This window comes from Varroa jacobsoni, unplaced genomic scaffold (assembly GCF_002532875.2).
Source record: "Varroa jacobsoni isolate VJ856 unplaced genomic scaffold, vjacob_1.0 scaffold_739, whole genome shotgun sequence".
NCBI lineage: Eukaryota > Metazoa > Arthropoda > Arachnida > Mesostigmata > Varroidae > Varroa > Varroa jacobsoni.
The window spans coordinates 1-19,989 of record NW_019213641.1 but is presented as its reverse complement, the minus strand read 5'-3'; the positions used below and the strand labels follow the sequence as shown (position 1 = coordinate 19,989).

General features: G+C 42.2%; 1 protein-coding gene across 3 annotated transcripts in view; it reads left to right on the top strand.

The window, feature by feature from the left end:
- LOC111263162 (F-box/WD repeat-containing protein 7) overlaps window positions 1–19,724 on the top strand; it is a 25,346-nt gene extending 5,622 nt beyond the window's left edge. For 2 of the 3 annotated variants that reach the window (XM_022838024.2, XM_022838025.2), the window contains exons 2-10: window positions 8,731–9,200; window positions 9,664–9,870; window positions 11,038–11,434; window positions 12,191–12,348; window positions 15,389–15,671; window positions 16,202–16,397; window positions 16,642–16,828; window positions 16,954–17,629; window positions 17,932–19,724. In XM_022838024.2, coding sequence (XP_022693759.1) covers window positions 9,088–9,200; window positions 9,664–9,870; window positions 11,038–11,434; window positions 12,191–12,348; window positions 15,389–15,671; window positions 16,202–16,397; window positions 16,642–16,828; window positions 16,954–17,629; window positions 17,932–18,090 — 2,376 coding nt within the window. In that variant the 5' untranslated portion in view covers window positions 8,731–9,087 and the 3' untranslated portion in view covers window positions 18,091–19,724. The remainder of the gene's footprint in view (window positions 1–8,730; window positions 9,201–9,663; window positions 9,871–11,037; window positions 11,435–12,190; window positions 12,349–15,388; window positions 15,672–16,201; window positions 16,398–16,641; window positions 16,829–16,953; window positions 17,630–17,931) is intronic. The other variant, XM_022838026.2, reaches the window with a different exon arrangement.
- The last annotated feature ends 265 nt before the right edge of the window (window positions 19,725–19,989 follow it).

Here is a 19,989-nt window from a genome sequence, read left to right as displayed (position 1 = left end):
ATATATTGACAGCCACATATGTGTGGTTGTCAATGCATAGCTTAATTACCTTTGTGTTTCATGATTAAACAAACACTGATAATAATAACAATAATACTGATACATCGCTGGATAGAAAACTTTCCGGCAGTTTTGCTTCAGTTTCGCTTCGAGTGGCGATTTGTTCCCATCTCTTCTATCATCCGACGTTTTGCTTCGTATATGTTTATGTATATATATATATGACTCATTGTCACGTTATTCTATTGACTCAGCCGCGTTTAACTCTGTATGGTACTTTGATTGGGCTTCAGTTGAGCAATAACAGAATGGGTTCATTGGTCAGCCCAGTGACAACAAGCGTTACTCAGCCATCCACTCACCGCCCCAACGACAGCAGTGCTGGCTCTGCTAAGTTACTAACCGGCCTAGGGGGCTTCCTGATGATATTGACAAGCGCGTTTGTAACACATCAATGGACAGCTATCCCTGTTTTCAGGGTAATTTGCTATGTAACTAGAGGAGTGGCGGAGGGTGGTACAGGGGTTACAGTTAGGACTGCGTGGATAGGACAGAGCGTACTGGTAAAGACGCGTCTGACGACTATCAGCCACCCGCGCTGGCCTCCACTTTGCGGACGACGACGAGGCAGCAAAAACGATCGCAGTACAAGGCACAACGCGCTGCGGTAGCGGAAGCTATCGCAACTTCAACTAGTCCTACCGTGCACGCAACCGCTTCTCCAACGCCATTAGGTTATCGGCACTATTATTGCTATGATGTGAACCATTGCTGTAAAGCGGCAGGTACAGATCTACAGACAGGTAAATTGTTATAGGCATAAAGGTCCCCCGACCTAAGACGCTGCCTATACTGACAATGAAAGGGGTTAGAAGGAGAGAAGGCATTTCATCTCACGACCGGCTTTTGTCATTTTCACGTATGTATTAGAGAGATACGTGTGTGGGTGCGCAATGGTCAAGTGGCACATTGCAACCGTATGGAAGTATTATAACCAAGTTAAAGGTTCATAACAATAGTAGCACTTGGATACAAATCATTTTGCGTTACACGCCGAATTAGCGGCAGGTGCATTTGTTCTAATCTAGTTTAGATATTGCTGGAATATATTTCTGATTATTATTATTATTATATTATCATTATTAATATAATTATTCCTTACCTCTTGCATATCGATATTTGACCGTTACGAAGTGCCTTTGTCATCTCGCTGTTAAAGATGCACTTTGAACTCACAAACGGATTTCTTAGAACGCGGACTATAAAGCTTGGGAACCGACTGCCAGCTGTGTATGTGCCTGTGAAGGGTTCTGAAAGGTCTAAACCGAATATACTAAGACCCTGGGAATAAAGGGTCGCAATCAAGATGGGACGAAACCATTCAACTGCGAATGTGCCTCGAGTAAGTCCGAGTGTTACCTTTGAAAAGTTCATCGAATGTTAAGCAGAAGCGGAAATGGTAAACGTGATCTAGACCAAACTTGTCGGTGATAGATGCAAATTGACCTGAACAGAACAACTGTCATGTACCTAATATTTGCAGAGAATATTTCTAGGCTTTAGTTGCAAAAGCTTGTCTAAATTTGGTTTAATAAGGTTAGATCCTTCATGTTTGTTTTTTTTATATATGAGGTTTAAGGCCAAGCTATAGAAATCCGAAGACAAGACAGTTCGCTTGACCTGTCTTCCCCTCTCGACAGGGCGCGGTGCCCGTTGTAGCGTAGCTCTCAGTACAAATGAAGGACAATTCGCTCTCTCTGCGACGTACATATATCCTTGCTTTTGGTTTTACTATTACGTGATGAGCCGTTAGGCGGTAGTTTTCTCCGTAAGAAAATACAATTTACGATAGAATGAGTTTTAATCACAGTATAGGCCATGTAAGTACATTGCGTTGGTGCAAGTTATGGCTTACAAAGAAATGCATCGGTCACGTATTAGGCCGGAAAGGACAAATCGTTTCGCGCTTCTCATTCCACTGTTTATCAGGAGGTTTTCGTTTTGTCATCGTTCTATCGACGGAAAGCCTTCTCATTGAATAGAGTTCTATGCTGCCAGCGTATTTCTGTGTTCGCTGCCAAAGGGACATATCAATATCCCGGCACGACCCTCGTCAAATACTGATAAAAATATCTCAAAAGCACTGGGATGTTCTTATACGTAAGTACGTAATTCTTCCCGATGCTCTCTGTCTCCCACGGTTCGATCGGTCGGTCGTTTTTTCGATTTTAACCGGGTTTTGCTTTCAGTCCGCTTCGGTGGGATTGGGGTCAATCAAAAAAGGCGGAATAAAGGTGGTTTCTCAAATAGCTGCCTAATTAATACATCGCAATCGTCTGTAGGCGTAGAGGTGATTTAAATCAATCGTTATTATTATTATTATCAATAGTAAAAACGTCAAAATAAGTATTGTATTTTAGACGACTGGAGGCAATCCAATCCAATCCAAAAGAAAAAAATCCGAAATAAAGTGTTACAGTCTACGCCCGATTTAAAACGCAGGCCACGTTACTAAGTATTACCTGGTTTGGTAAACATATAAATTTCACCAGCTAGACATTGGCCAGTTGCTGCTCAATACACTGTTGTGTTCGACGAAATCACAACGGTATTCGATTTTTTCAAGATATTCTGAAGCAGTAGGAACATTTTTAAGCGGATCCATCTTTGTGCCATGAACGGTGAAAGCGAAAAACTCAATTTCTCTCGACGCGCCGTAAGGCAGTGGCTTATCTCATGTTGATGTAACACGTGCTTACACGTGTTATACGTGCTTAGTGAAGAAATCTACCGGCACGGTACATGGATATTTGCGTTCCTAGTGAGGAAGATGTTATCTAAGTTATCCAAAATAACTAAGATGTCTAGTTGATAGATTAATTACTACTTTTACATTAATGTAGAAGCTTGAATTGAAGCCAACTATAGTTTATTCATTCAAATGCTAGCAATGCTAGTTATCATTGAATATAGATAGGTTTCCGTGGCGGCAAGACCCTCAAGCCGCTGGATAAATACATGGTTAGAAGCGACGGCCAGTGCCCATTAGTCCTCACGTTAGTCACAACCTGTCGTATTCCGATACGCGCGCTGTTACACCTCGTTGTCCTATTGAAGCTTTGCCATGTTGTAGCTTTGACATAGACGTATGTACGATAATCATTCAACAGATAATGGAAGTATTTGTTTTCAATAAATCGAAACAGTTACCATTCTCATCGGGAATACACGAAGAGAGAAATGGTTATAGGACATCTTGACTAGTAGTTATATGTCGGTAGATACAAAACGTAGCCCTCGGTCGAAGGGTAGATCTAAGTTAGGCTGATGCAGAGCTCGTAAGAGACCTAAAGATCTGTGACGCTCTATGTGCCTGTGTTCACAGAAAACCGTCTTGGTCTATCGATTATTATTGTTCTTCATGCAAAAGGTGCATATGGATTCGGCTATGGCTGTTTATACTACTGATGATTAGAAGGCAGATATGATTTTTGCTCTTTCGAAACATTCGATAAATTCTAAGGAAAACAATCTAAGCGGCTAAGAGCTAGACGGTTCATTTAGAGAGTAATATGTGACCATATACGAGATCTAAAATATGCCACCATACCATACTCTTCTGAAAGAAATGAGACGCTGTAGAAATTGAGTTTTATGTTCTAACATGCCTTTAAAAATTGCATACATACAGCTCATAGAATAATCCGACTATTCACATTTTTATTCTGCTGTTCTCGGAAATATTTTGAGCTGCAGTTCGGTTCGACGGGACTGTGGCATAACAGGAAACGTCCACCGAAAAACTATAACCGACTGCCTTATTCGACGCAACAGGGTCAGCACCGGACTGAATCTGCTTGGCGTGTAGGAAACTGCCAAAGTTTCACTTTAACTAGTATACATGTATATGTGGTCTTGCCAAGTGATTTTGTTGAATCTTTGTAGCGATCTGGTGCCTGGTGTGTCATCGGACAACCGTACGCCTTTTTCGGGGTGTTGGCCTGTCAGGCTAAAGCGCGAAGACAGAATAAACATTCTGCTTCAAGGACGTGAGACTCGAAGCAGCTGTTTCTTTCGTGGGTGGCCGGTCATTGTCCTAGTCGTCATTATTGTTTTTAATTGGCAGCAATAACTAAATTGCTGTGACGCTTGCACCAAATGTTAGAAGTGGTAGTGAAAACTATTTCATGTTTAGGTAAACGATAGACAATACTAATTGGCATGCAAGATGTTTAATACTGAAGAAATTCTAGCCAAATTGTCGACAATTTGCTTTTCGTGGCTCCTAAACCTTCCCGATTAGAAATTTCATTGGACAATTTAATCGAATGAACAATACGACAAGGTTGGTTGGCTTTGCAAAATGACTGTGGTTCTTTTGTACTGCGGATGTCCGAGTCATTCGCTATATCGAAGAGTAAATACCACCGCTAGTAGTGGCTAGCGGAATTCTAGAACGAAAGGTTCTAAATGACCGCGTATAGTTAAAAATGAAAAATCTTTGAGAGCAAGTCGCTTCACAAGCGCATACCATGAGTTTATCAGCAAGTTAAGTTTATGACATGCAGTTTCGTACTGCAGTGGGTTAACTTCTTCATACACATAAAGCCTGATGTCAATGGTGAACAAGGGCTAAGCATTTGTCTGGACGTTGCTAAAAATCAGCACAAGGGTTAGCATATTTTTCTATATCATGCAACAATTAAGAAGCACTGGTATCTTTTGTCGTAAGAAACACATTTTCAACAAGGAAGGAAAGATTTCGCAGACGATATATTAGAGACGATTATAGTAGTTCTACAGTGTGAGGATTTTTTACATTTCTGCGTTGTCGTGCTAGGGGACGTTAGTCCATGAAATTTTACATTCGTTCGTTTGTATATAAATTTGCTTGATGGTTGCGAAGTAGCATACGCATGGCAGTATTTCGAAATATTATAAGAAATGGCCGGTATAACAATTTGATCATCGCGGAGGATTTAGCAATTGGCTAGCTGTTCTAGCGTATCGCCCAAAAGAATTAACAAATGGCATTCATTCATTAAGCATCGTCATAATTCATGTACGTGATGTCTAAATATAGCGTACGGGAACGACATGCGGCACTCAGCGAGCGTTTAAAACATTTATATTGTGTTGAATATGATCAGTTGGCGATATAAGCCACAGTGAACGTGGCAGCTCTCCTGCGTGTGTTTGAAAGGGCTCCAGATGTAAGCACGAGCTAGTAGAACTGTCGTGAATACATTTTCATTTAGTGAGATAGCTTGAGTAATATAAGATTATTTCCGACGTTTTGTTGTATCGACGTAGCGGTTATTGACAAACATCATAAATCAACTCTTAAGTCTACACGTGGAAATTACATTACCTGGCAAGGTAAAGACAAGCTTGAAGATCTACTTGAAACAAAATATCGCTTGAGATCCTACGGAAATCCTATGATCAAAAAACATACCTCATATAGCTTTTTAGTAGATCAATTAGTCACAGAGTGAGCTTGATGTTTTTGTCAGCCATCATTAGGTTTGTAGTAGGTTATAGGTGGTATGCAATAAGGTATAGGTAATCGATACTTTTATCGGTTCCTCATTGCCAAAGATTTGCCCTCGAGGAAGCGTCACCGTCATCAAATTTTAATCAGCATTACCCTACGCACTTTACCTGCGCATACGCTTGTTCGCCCTACTAATAACTTGATAGCATGACAAAATACTCGCTCGAATCACTATCGTTGTTGCTTTTAGCCCCGCTATAATCAGTCCCATACTTATACCAGTTACCTCAACCGTGATACATGAGGACTTAGACCTGAGCTTCGGTCTGCGGTTAAATATTCACCTCTTGCCCTCCTAACAACAAAGTCAATTTAGTAGCCTTTATACCGTTCGTTTTGAACCGCTTCAACACACCTGATCTCCGATTACCTTGCCCTTTAATTGTCTTTATACTTTATAGTTGTCCAGTGGCAGTCCATTGGTGCATCTCGGTTCGCGCTGTCTAGTTCACTCGCCATGGCGCCGCAACCAGGTGTCAACCAGCATGAAACAACGCAGCCGCGCGAATTCGATACTTCGCAAAAGCTTTACTTGGATGAAGCTCCAGCTGGCTGTGGCAGAAGCATTGGCTGTAACTACAACACTAACAACTAGTGCAGGGCGGTAATATATCTGTGGCAGATGAACGACAAAACGAAAAAGTCCCAAACTATTAATACAGGCAAGGTGGTGTTGTCGTCCGTACCGCCCGTTTTGATCCGCTTCCATAGAGGCGCTGTGCTCAAAGTGCCCCAGGCCGCTGCCCATGAGCTGGAGCGGAGCACCTGTATCACTCCGCTGCCCAGCAACTGTGGACAGCAACAAAACAGAGATAAAACTGTGTGTCCGAGGAAAGGACGAAGTAAATCGTTTGAGGGCCCGATACGACGGCCTGGGCGAACGCGCTCGGTGACATGGCACCACATGCGAAAGATCAACGGAGAGATCGCGCCTTTTTGACTATGGCCTGTGAGCTCTTGTAGGAGCTAGCGTGTGTGAGTGTAGCCTACTCAGCCCGTTCCGTGAGCTGGACTGGCGGGTCCGCGTTCTTCGGTTTTTCCCTTCTCTAGGCCAACGAAGATAATTCGTCAGCTTAGTTATGTTGCTGCAGAAGTGATTAGCGATATGTGTTAAAGAAGTCGTTCCTTTTCTCCCGTCGGGGAAAAAATAGTCCTACACGAAAGTCTTTGCGATACTTTTTCGAAGAGCGGAAAAAGTGTGTCACAGCAAAATATAAGAGGTTGCTCCCATTGCTTTTTCACTTACCGTCTGCATGGAAAGGACAAAAGCTTAATAAGCTAGAATGAATACTTTGCTTTAGAATGTAATGTCCTTGTCGCTTCGTACTTTTCCAGTAGCTGTGAACTCATCGGGGTACTCGCGAGTATCCAGATAGATAACGGCTATGAATTAACTAACGAAAGGAACTAGCAACAGCAGGTATTGAGCGTCCATGGATGGCTGAGGAACAACAGTCGCGAATGAGCGGGGATTCGATCGAATTTTAAAAAATCAGATTGAAGTTGATAGCAACGATGGTGGTCAAATAGGTAACGGTTTGCAAGAAATTTTTTCCTCTATGCGTAGCTCGACTGTTTTCACTACAACGGATCAAACCCGAGATAGTCTCATGGACGTGTAATCAGCAGTTAGGGATGCTTCTTCCTTGCGGTTGGAATGCATGGTGAAATAATGGTGATTTTGTTTTGACATGTTCTGGCGTGTGACGATGAAGTTTTGTCTGCGGTCGACTACCATAAGCATTAATCGCTTAAATTGGTTAAAATAGATTTGAATGATGTGTGACAAATCAAATTCGGGCAAAATGTTCAGCCTTACCACCTATTATGGACGAGAATTCCTATTTACTTGATATAATATTATACCACACAGTATTGGGTCATCGCATTGACCAAGGGCAGCCTCAACGAAACCCACAAAAATACTGCACCGTAAAACTGGCTGCGTAAATTTCGGCTGAACATAATTCAATATCGACTGTGAATATTTGCATAGTTTTCATAGCCGTGTGAATGACTACTACATTGTCGGGGTTCTGCCAATCGAAGTAGGTCATTACATAGCTTTAGCTCGAACTCCCTCTCCGGTGAATATCTTGGTGCTCATCATGTATCGCGAACAGACACACCATACATACATGGGCGGTTACGGACGCATCGGGCCCGTTGAGTGAACACGCTTACGAAACAGGGCTAATGCTGCGTAGAGGCGTGTTTCGAGGACATTCATAGAGTTTATCTGTTACCATGACAGCGTTGTTGGCGCGTGAGAGATCTATCCGCAATTGGAGTATCTGTCCTAGACTTTACTACGATAAGATTGCTGTTAGAGAAGACGGCTAGTTACCAGAATGACTAACTGTAGACCGTGCGTAAACCGAACATTGATTGTGTGGGCTGTTTATGTTGGTACGTTTTGTTTGTTCAGTAGATACGAACATTTAAGTATAATCACTGTGTGGGTTTTTTTGTTATGTCGGGGGTTTTGCTTTTATGAACCTTGAACGATATGTGAACAACTTATCAATGGTGGCTTTGACCTGTGGCATTAAGGCGGTTAGGTTGACTGATAGCTCTGACCAGTGCCAACCCCATTCTAATTTGGCTTCTTTATGGTTCACAGGATTCGACAGGTACAAAAAACATATCGATATAAACGAAAATACTTTTTTCATTATCAACTGAAAAAAAGTTTCTATCAAGCGGACAGGAATAGGCCAGCTTGCCTTTGCAAATCTAGAGTAGAAGCATCAGCTATCGGTAATCTTCTGCCTATTTTACCCTTCATAAAAATTGGGTTTAGCCGAATCGATCGAATGCCAACTGGGGTCCTATCGAACTCAGTAGTGGCGGCATTCAGAGGAAAAATGCTACGTCTCCGAACATTTTTTGTGGTACTTGCGTAGATCACTTCGAGATCACGTGTGGTTGTGTGTGTATAGAATAGAAAAATACGCAAGAACATGATCCGTTGGACGCATATACACTAGTTCTTACAACAACATGCTATACCTTTTGAAGTACTTATCATTCCTCCACTATAATCGATCCTCTTCGCCCGCGGGACGAACTAGGCAGCTTGAAACCAAGTTGGGCACATGCGAATTGGTGTGGTCTCGTGCCTGAGAATTTTATCGTGAAGTAGATGATTATTGTACTTCGATGTTTTTCAGGGATGCGCTAACTAAATCGGAGGGCGAAGCAGGGTCCATAAGCGACCTAGGGCGTCGCTACACTCGATGACATTACAACACGTTGCTGTACAAGGTATTCACCACGCACAACACCGAGGTAGCAATGAAACTCACATCGGCCCAGCCAAAAATCTTGAAGGAAATCGCAACGACGAACGGTCGCTCCCGCTATCTTTTTCAGTAGACTTCTTATGGTCGCCGTTGGAAGTATACATTAACGCCAAATTTCTGCAGCAGAGCTCCGCTAACAGCCGTGACCGAGACGGAGGCTTCCGAGGACTTTATCGGTAATCCTGAACCTGAGCAAGAGGGCCTGTCTTCTGGCAACTGCTTGCGATGGATATTAACAGCGCTCGGGTCGAGGAGCTCTCTTCGTTAACAACTGTTGGCCGCGAATTGGCCGAAGCTATCGTACGAGCGCGGACGGTAAAGCAGCAGTCGTTTCGAAGGTAAAAATACATGCCTCGTATACGTTTATTTGATGTGGTTGATTAACGATTTGACTGCATACGGTATAATATTTGTAGAACAATTCCAAAGAAAAAAACTGTTCATACATATGTTATATGCTTGTACGATTTACGAACACGTGAATGCAACGACTGTTGAAAGTAGACCAGAATTTGGCAGATAGATAACTTTGAAAAAATTAATCAACCCACAGAATATTGAATAGTTATTCTTGGAACTCGTAGCTTTCGGCCATTGATTTGTATAATACAAACAAAGCTCGGCTAAGTTCCACACCATCAGGTGCAACACTCTGCGGAAATGTAGGTGTTGAGGGGTGGTAGCGTTGTAACAAAGAGCAAAAATTCGCGTGCATTGTAGCTCTACCCTCCTTATTTATTCGATTTAACTAAACCAATCGTCTTTCATTGGTCATCTGACTTCGTTCTGTCTTCTACACAGGTTGGAAGATCTGATTAGTGTCACCGGTATTACAGAAGATTTCATTGAAGTCAACCGAGCTCATCTCATATGCAGGACTCCGGCTGTTTCAGCGCTCTCAACGCGACCCTGTTCATCCGAGTCAGCCTTGGCCCTTCTCGGGTCTGCGAATACCAGTCCGCCAATTTCTCACGGGACACGAGGCCAGGGTGATCTCTTGAAGGGCAAGTACGTGATTGCCTACCCATTTAAGCGCTCTTACGGTGGCCATCGTCTGGACCCAACGTAACCTAGCCTGATTTACCGATATGTATTAAGAAGGGTCTGATCAATTAGCACATAGAACGTAGATATGTTTGCGCCGTTCAGGCTTCGTTTCCATGGACACAGCTGAGCCAATGAAAGTTAGGTGTTGACACCATTTTCACAGATTCTCCTGTTCAGCCACTGACAGTTCGCAATTGCTACCTATATGTCACAGAAATACGGCGTCTTAGACGAGCTTCATCAACATACGTATATACCTGTTTCCTAATAAACATTGTCCTTACGACACATAAGACGTTGATGGTTCAACATTAATTTCTCGATCCGTGATATTTTTTGGCTTACACTGCACACGCGAGACAGTTTTGAAAGAGTAGCGAAATTTCTTGCGTAACGTTAAGATCATTAAGCGCTTAAACTGAGAAAAGTTCTTCTACGAAAGACGTCTAAGTATAGAAGGGGTATCCAGGACAGAAGATTTTGGTAGTTTTTGATACACAAATGCGACAAGTACTTCCGCGCCACTTGTCAACGACCCCATACAAACGGTGAACAACAGTCCTAGGGTCCCAATGCACAACATGAGAGGTAATAAATGTTAATAGATGATTTGAAGTCATAGCGGTTATCACGAAACAACGAAGTTGATCGAAGGGGACATTTCATGCGGGGTTACTGTGTTTTAGGGTAGAGCTCCGACTATACTATTGTAGACACCCAGCTTCCTCCGTTGACACGATGAGCTTACTAATATTCTTAAGTATGCTATGCATAGAGTTCTACCACTGTACTTAGTGCAATCTTGCGCTAGTGACCTGGTGCCCTTAATACATACAGCCGAACCTGTATCCTATACAAAGATATTTCGCAAAGTTAATTCATAGCAACATGAATGGGGAATCTAGTAGCTCTACTGGAAATACAAAAGCGAAGTGTCGAGCGTCTTTGAAGGATCGCCTGAAGGTTTGTACCGATTGACAAAAATTCTGTTTTACTTTAGTTGGTTGTCATTTGTTCGTTATTTTCTTGTTCTGTCGTTTCTGGTGGGTTTTTGTATTGTTCGTGCTGGTGTCTCTTCGTGGCGGCGGGGGGTTATGCCTCGCTCTTTCTTCATCCCGGCTTGTGCAGTAGTCCTGATGGTGACGAGGTCACCTCGTTAGCATCCTCTGTGGATCGGCTGCTTACCTCCCGGATAGCCAGCGATGATGACTCTCAACGTGAAGACCATTCGGTACCCGGCGATCATATTCAAACAGCATCGCAACACAAAAATCACAGGCTTCCATCAACAACAAGTGCAGCAATGGAAGATGCAGACAGCTCGAGCAACAAGCCATCTACATCACTGTCATCGCCCTCATGTCTATCGTCAAATTTGCCCTCGGGCGGAGGAGCAGCGGCGTTCTCAAACTCCGGCACAGCCCACGTCTATACGTGTCGTAGTACGATTACTAGTAGTGCAAATAGTAACCACACGATTAGCAACAGTACAGAACTGTCACCGCTGCAGCCCGTGCAGCAGCAGGTAAACAATGCTGACAGATACAAGTGACCTAAATATCCAAACAGAAGGTTTCTAGACAATAGGAGATTTTCGCAAATGTCAAATAGACCTTCCCTCTGCTACAGCGATAGAGTACTAGTATTTTATTCTATATTATTATATATCCTATAGTAAACGACCAACGAGCATTTTATCGAATACCATGGAAACAGGGGGTAACTGAGTGCGCGCCACAAATTGTAATTAAAAGTTTCGAAAGAAGTTGAAAAACCACGTGAGAATTATTACTGTCACTGTAGAAGATAATGTAAAAAGGGCATTTTAAGTTTCGAAAGGGCAGTTTGTTGAGAGATACAACATAATACTATTGAAATATGCAAAAATTGCATATATATATATAATATGCAGGGGTTTAACTTTTTAGCTGATGGAATTGGAAATCGTTAACTTGTTTTATACCGAAGTCGCATCCGTTCTACTATCAATCAGTAAGTATGCTAGTTTTAAATAAATGCAACTAAATCGTAGCAGGCATAGAATTTCTATCTTTAAGTATATTCTATACTCGATAAAAGCTAGCATAAGGATTTGTCTACAATAGTATAGTTTGGTTCCTGATTACATTTCATTGGCCCTCACTTTGTATGTAGGTGTTGTCTAAATTTTTGAGAATTCGTTGCTGAGTCCCTTATTTGACACGAGCTCGTATCTAATCAGTTGTTAGTACATAGAACACAATCCCGATTTTTGTGCTTAATACTGATTTGTTTGTCACAGGGGTCAGCTGACGATAGCTCAAATGGCACAATTCTTCCCCCGCCAAAAAGAAAAAGCGACAATCTCGCCATTCAACAGGCTCATCCACCAGCCAGCAAGAAAGTCTGTGTTGTGAGAGGACGCGAACTCGAAACATGGTTGAATCAATTTGATTCCTGGTAAGTAAACTTGCTATGCTTATGTGTACTTCGTAGCAGATTTTGTATATATTTTATAGCATCCGTGAAGAAGATACAGCCATATTTTATTTACGGGCGAATCTGCACAAACTTATAGCCTGCCAGAAGCCTTCGACTTCCGGATGTAATGTGCTTTTGGCTAAGTAAAGTACCTTATGGCTAAGTATCTTTCGAAATTAAATTTGTGCAGGGAAACTGGGCAGTCCTTTTGTATCCTGTTGACGTGCTAGCCGAATATTGATTCGAAATGCCTTTAACAGGGCCTTATATTTTCAACGTATCCACGGATATCGAAAGATCATATTTTGCCAATGCAAAGACGTGCAACAAAGCCTATTGCATGGCAATAGATAGGCACGCGTTAAATTGCCTTAAAACGCGTTAAAAATGCCTAGAAAACAACAGTAGTAAAAAGAAAAAAGATGATTGCGTATTAGCTAAGTTGCGCTGTGATTTGGACGAGGTGTTTGCCTGTTTTCTTCAGAAGTATTTCGTGGAATTTCTACTTAACACGAAAAAAAGCATATTTATTTGAAGGCATACTTAATTGGGTTATTTGTTCATCCCCTTTTTCGTGAGCAAAGAACCAAGCTAATGTATATACTGCCGCATATATTCATATTGAAATAGCTTGGACCTCGTTTTCATAATTTTCGTTGTTTTTTTTGCCAGGTTTCAGTTGTTTTAGGCTGATACGAGTAAAACGTGTGGCATGAAACGTACGTCTGAACGATAGTTTAAGCAGTACACGCTTTAGCGGATGCTTTTTATGAACGTGTTGCCGTCTAAAACGTGGACAGCACCTACAAAAGAAACGTACATTTAAGAAAGTTACATTTAAGCAGCCACGTGTCACGGTTAGGCAACATTAAAGAGGTTAAAATATCCTTTAAAGGCTATTTGTTGGTTATGTTAAGGGCATGGTGAGTAACAGCAGACAAGAAAAAAAGCAGTTTGCTACGTCTATGCTCGTTTTGTGAGCCATAATGTCCATGAGGTAACGAGCGTCCCCACCTACAAACAATTATGGCTTTATTATAAGGTATCGCTTACCTCAGGATTTGTCTCTTTGCGTTTGTCGCGCGACCCCTAAAGGTGTCAGCCGATATGCATGGCCAGTAGTTGTTACAAAACGAAAAGCAGTTAACACAAGAGAGCCAAAGGGGGTATCGTAAGGTGCTGGCGATTAATACCACATTGCTTCGTCATTCGAATGCGGTAACCGCAATGAAACACCTATAGTACCAGTGTAGGAAGTAAAGCAAGAAGTCTCTAATTTGTATTGAGATAAAGATGTATGTTTATCGAGACTGTCGCAGTTACAAGTCTCGTTTGAGATGTCAGTAGCTGCAAGGCTCAACTTTTTTCAGTTTTCAGAAGCAGGCGCAGTGTCTGCCTTACGACCGTGGCGGGTCAAGCGATTGAGATTGTTCCGAGCGCAGTAAAATAACCAGAAAAGATGTCATAGACAACCAATCATCCGGTAAATCATCCCGCTGTGGAAATGGCTAGCACCGTTCGACATACCCTGAGGTACTGCAGGCCAAGACAAATGTCTTGTCGTCACCGCGTGCTAATTCCTATTTGCAGCGAGCAGGTAGCTGATTCAGTCAGCGGAGATAAACCTAGATTGTTCCTAGCGAAGCTGGTGCCATACGCACCTCTAGAAGCTTCGCTGGTTTTGCGGTCCCTATCCTGAAATCAGAGCAAATGTTAGCTTTTTACACGCTTGAAACGCGTATGCGATTGAGAAAGGATGTTTTAAGATTTGTTTGAATTCCAGTAGGAATAAAACTACTAAAAACATATGCATTGTGTCTGTTCAAAAAATCGTTAACGTCTGACGTAGTTAAGCATTGTATCATGGGCTCAATTGGTTCTCACCGATAAAGACGAAATACACCTACGGAGCTCCGCCTTGAACCTAGACGATCTCTTCAATAGATTTAGATCTATACATTACCACAAAAGTACACTTGCGCTTGATGCCTTCTGGCATTCTAAGTAGGTGTAAGGGGCGGAGGGGCTTAACAACTGAATCTTGCACGACCTCTAATTGAAAAACTAGTTAGCGTCCATATGCGATCTTTGATTCTATTAGCGTATCTGGTGCATTACGATCAGTTACGAGAAATGCGCCAATGTGGCATGGCGGTTTCGAGAAGAGTGGTTCTTGGATTGAAACAACGAGTAATTCCTCTGCGAAATATGTTAAGCGTTCGTGGGCAGCGATTTGGTGACATATGTGAACATGTTGCGTTTCAGCTAGTCAATGGAGCACGGAGAATGCGATCAGTAAAGCTGAAACCATTCCAGGATGTTTTTCTTGGGAAAAATCTTGATACAAATGTGCAAGACAGACGAAGACTTCGCACACGAAAACAGCCCATGCGACAAGTAGTGCCGTTATGTCGTCGCTACGATGTGAAACTAACACATTTATAGTCTGTAGGTGTAAATGGGCGAGAAAAAAAAATATCAAACATGTGACATTTGCCTGCTCTGTAAGCTGCAACGATAATAATAAGTAGCATCAGTCTATCTCATTGCTAAGCAGCCGCGGGAAGTATCGGCTAGGGTTGAAATAACTCAATGACTTGAAGTGAACCACCTGCAGCAGGAGATGTCAGATAAAAAGAAAGACGTACAATTATTCAAGAATCTCGATGCAAATGATAACTACTGTAAAGACTTTGTATAAAGAAATGTTATCAGTTTATCTTAATAAAGCAAATTAGCACGGGGTCGATAAGGATGTTCTGCCCTTACTGGCTTGCTTCGTGCGCTAATTGAAGGGCAGTGGCCAAATGCAATACATTTAAAACATGTTTATGCAATAACTTGCATTAATAAGATTCTAGAAAGCTGTCCTGAAGCCGGTTGGGGTTTGTGGCAAAAATAATAACAAATGAGGCAAGATCCGATAGTAGCCCAGAATTCACACACTCATGGTAGTAACCGTTCGGCTAAATGCTCGTATTATGCTTTTTTTTCTAAAATTTCTATGCAATATTCACAGGTCCCACGGCGAACGGTTAAACGCCCTGGATTGCCTCATGGCATCTTGCACCGCGTCACAGGTTCGTCACGTCATGCGTGTGATTGAGCCACAGTTTCAACGTGATTTTATCTCTCTGTTACCACGAGAGTTAGCGTTGCACGTTTTAGGGTTTCTGGAGCCTCGGGACCTTCTACGGGCCGCACAGACCTGTCATGCATGGCGGGTTCTAGCCGAGGACAACATACTTTGGCGAGCGAAATGTCGCGAACAGGGGATCGAATCTCTACCACAAGGCATTCCCGTAAGCGAATAATTCCGTTTTTTTGGCTTTCAGCGCGAATCATTTAGCTATTGAAACTAATAGTAAACTGGTTAGAATAGCTATTGACGATAGCTGACTTCACTTGAATATAAGCAGGTTCTCAAGGCGTCGAAGGTTTAACCCCTTGCCCATGCTATTATTGTCCTCATTTATTTTTCTATCAAAGTTAAGTTTGTTCGTTTCCGCTGAGCTAAGATATTAGCTTTATTATATTAGATTATATTATATTATATATATATATAATATTAGAGTAGTAGAGATGGGTTGCTAATGTCGAAAAAAAAAGGTCGAATAATCCGAACTTGTCACTATTCATTGAGTCACCTCCATATACAGCGAGCGATAAGCTAGTAGTGATTGTGTATTTGTTATATGCAAACAAATCGATCATCCCAATTAGTAGCACAATACTGAAGGGTCCCCACATTTTGAGTGATACTCATTCGACCATTTCAACTTGGCTAATCATATACATCTGGTATATAATCGCCTTTGTTTTTATCCAGCAGACTGTATCAAATACTTGGAAACGAGCGTTTATGCGACTTCATGCTATTGAATTGAATTGGCGGTCTCGACGTCTGCGAAGTCCAAAGTCATTGAAGGGTCACGACGACCACGTCGTTACTTGCTTGCAATTCGCTGGCAACAGAATTGTATCCGGTAGTGATGATAACACCCTTAAAGTGTGGGACGCAACTACAGGTAACTACAGGATGATTTAATACACCATAATACAAATGCTCCTATTATATTTAAGGGATTATTTAAAATACGGATTTTCGCTAAGGTGCATACTCTTGCTAAACGTCACTTAAAGCAATTTCCTATTGAATCGATTGAGCTCATTGCGTAATCTGCAGAAAAGGTATGTGTTTTTAAGGGCCACTAGACTACTCTCTCTGTTTTTTGACGCTAATTTCCCATTTATCGTCATCCCTTCCTTTAGGCCAATGCTTGCGTGTCCTCATAGGCCATACGGGTGGTGTGTGGTCCTCGCAAATGTCCGCAAGCACCGTTATCTCAGGTTCGACAGATCGGACTCTTAGAGTGTGGAACTCTGAAACGGGTGAATGCACACATGTCCTCTATGGTCATACATCGACAGTACGATGTATGCATCTACATGGTGACAGGTAAAACAATTCACTGAACTGTGCCCACCTACCGCGGCCCTAGCGTAGCGCTTACTTAGAAGCTATATAATATATTTAATGCTGTTATGTTGTTATGCTTTTTCTAACTTCCATTCTTTTTTTAGAGTTGTGTCAGGTTCACGTGACGCAACGCTTCGTCTGTGGGACATCACGACAGGGGCTTGTCTCGGTGTGTTCGTCGGTCACGTGGCTGCCGTACGCTGCGTCCAATTCAACGGCAGATTAATCGTATCTGGCGCTTATGACTACATGGTGAAGGTGTGGCAACCAGGGCGCGAAGAATGCCTTCACACATTACAAGGCCACACGAATCGCGTCTATTCGCTACAGTTCGACGGCACCCACGTCGTGTCCGGCAGCTTGGACACGTCGATTCGTGTGTGGGACGTCGAAACTGGCGAGTGCAAGCATTCTTTAACTGGCCATCAGAGTCTTACATCAGGGATGGAATTGCGGGACAATATCCTGGTCTCGGGAAATGCCGATAGTACAGTTAAGGTGTGGGACATTACGACGGGCCAGTGCCTACAAACGTTGGCGGGTCCGTCAAAACACCAGTCGGCAGTCACTTGCCTTCAGTTCAACTCCAAGTTCGTCATCACGTCGTCGGATGATGGTACCGTTAAACTGTGGGACCTGAAAACGGGCGAATTTATACGGGATCTCGTCTGTCTGAAGAGCGGTGGCAGTGGTGGCGTGGTGTGGCGAATTCGGGCTGATCAAACAAAGCTGGTAGCGGCCGTCGGCTCGCGGAATGGCACAGAAGAGACGCAGTTATTGGTAAGCAAGGACCTTTGTAACTTCGAAGGTGTCTTTGCTTGTAAATAACTAGATAAGAGGCACACTTTGGTCGGGTTAGCAGCTGTGTGGTATGTTTATAAGAGTATGTACTTTTGTGGGAAAAGAATATAAATTCATTCCCAAATCACTTTTAACAGGATATCGCTACGCGTTCCACGAAACTTCATCTTGGTCCTCTTGCATGTGTCGGGTTTTCTTTCCTTAAACAATTGCGAACCACACCGTTTATCTAATTACGTTTTGACGATTTGGACTTTTTCGTCTTTTTATTGCTGTTCAAGGTGTTGGACTTCGACGCAGAGGAACCACCGATGTCCGGCTTGATAGAAAACATGAGCGACGACTGTTCATCGGCAACCCAAACGGCTTCTGAGCCCGGTCCTTCAGGCATTTCTGCCATTGGACAATTGGCGCAGCAGCAAGCTTCGTGGGAGTTTTAGCAGCAACGTCTCTATCCGCTGGCCGGCTAGGACACGGAACACAGCTTACAGGACGGTTTTTCCCTTTGTAAAAAAAAAACGCAATTATATATACTTAATAGTAGTACAAGCAAGAGTGATTATGATTTGAAAGCGTATGATAGCCTAATACAAAAAAAAGAGCAATGGCAAAAAACTCCAACACAGAAACGTAAAAATCGCTTTCAAAAGCGTGACCCACAAAAGACAGAATAAGCGTTTCCTTGAAACGAAGTACAAGTGTCGACAATAACAATAGCGACAGCAGACATCTACATAGATACGTGACGCTTTGGAGAACAGCAGATAGCAAAAACAATATTGCACATGAATTGCTAGGATTAAATCGGTCAAACACATATACACACACAAACACTCACACATACACACACAGACACATACACATATACAGAAAGCAAACAGAGGACAAAGCAACTAATGATACAAGCGATAATTCTCAATGGCAGTGCAAGTGAGATAACGGTGAAAAAAGAAACGAGACTCGTGTGCTGTCTTGGTCTATGGGTAATGTTTCGTTCTTAAAGCATGTGCTATTTAAGCGTTCCGAAGAGAATATTGGAGTTGACAGACGATTGTGTCTGATTGTATCACTGTTTGTCTGCCTGCCTGTATGTCTGAACTATTTCGTACATATGTAATTATTAGAAATTAAGATGACCAGATGAAAGGAACATTAGGTAGCTGCCAGATGACCGAATGGGTGTACGTTGTAGACATTCGGCCGTGTCTTTTTGTTTTAAATCAACAACTAGTGAATTGAAGAGATATTAAAAAAGCTGTAATATTATCAAAAAAAAAAAACACGTGGTAATAACACAAAAAAATGGTCCAGTAGTGGGCCACGATGGGCGGTCGCAGAAAAAGGATAATGGTGAAAAATCAGCGTACTTAATGGAGGGGAACATGCAGAACTGCATTATGTAAAAACGGGCGTCCCAGAAGGCTGACAATAAGCGCAGAAAAGAGCGAAAAGAATATTCATGGTTGTTTCTGAACTGCTTAGCTGGTAGCAGGTAAAATGGATAGTCTTCGGCGGCGAACCGCGTCGATGAGGGTCGGTCTTCTGTAAAGCTGTGAAAGAACCGCGGAAACATTTGAATCTGATCGTATCCGATCTGAAAAACAGGCAACGCGAAGCAGAAAAACCGAATTACCGTATCAGCTAAATCGCACTCATTTGGTCTCCTAGCCTGACTATGTGTTTACTGATTTGTTATCCTAGCCTTACTATGTGTTCGCTAGAAAACAAGCGTGAAGATGGTAAAAAAGGTTCTTGATCTCTGAATATGGACTTTCGAAAATAAAAGACTGAAATTCGCTTTGGCAGATGCCTGTTTGTAAGCGCTGGCTTGACACCTGCACGTTCTGGTGCCAAGGACAAATTGCAGGAAAAGATTGGTCTGTTCCTCTGGGTAAAGGCAATACTTCATAATAATTTGTTTTTACCTGTTATGCTAATTGGTGTGCGGCTTAATTACTACTCGTTTTGTCAAAAATCCCAAAATAACAGAGCGAAAACTATATTCCTAAATTGAGTCATTTATGGAAAAAATAAGTTGTCTGAGAAACGTCAAAGTTTTTACGCCCTTATCTTATGCCTTTTGTTTTCATTTCTTAACGAAAAAAGTCGGAAGATTTTTGTCAAGGTAAAAAAACAACATGCTGAACAACATTGCGACACCATGCCTATTGACTTGTTATTGCCAAGCAGATGTTCGTAAATACTTATTTCATCGTTCAGTAACTCTTTCGACAATTACTCTAACCTATTAATTACTGTTAATTAAGGAAAAAAACAGTCGCAAGTCGTTAATTTCGTCAGTACTGATGAAAACAAAACAGCATGTGTTCTGTATATAT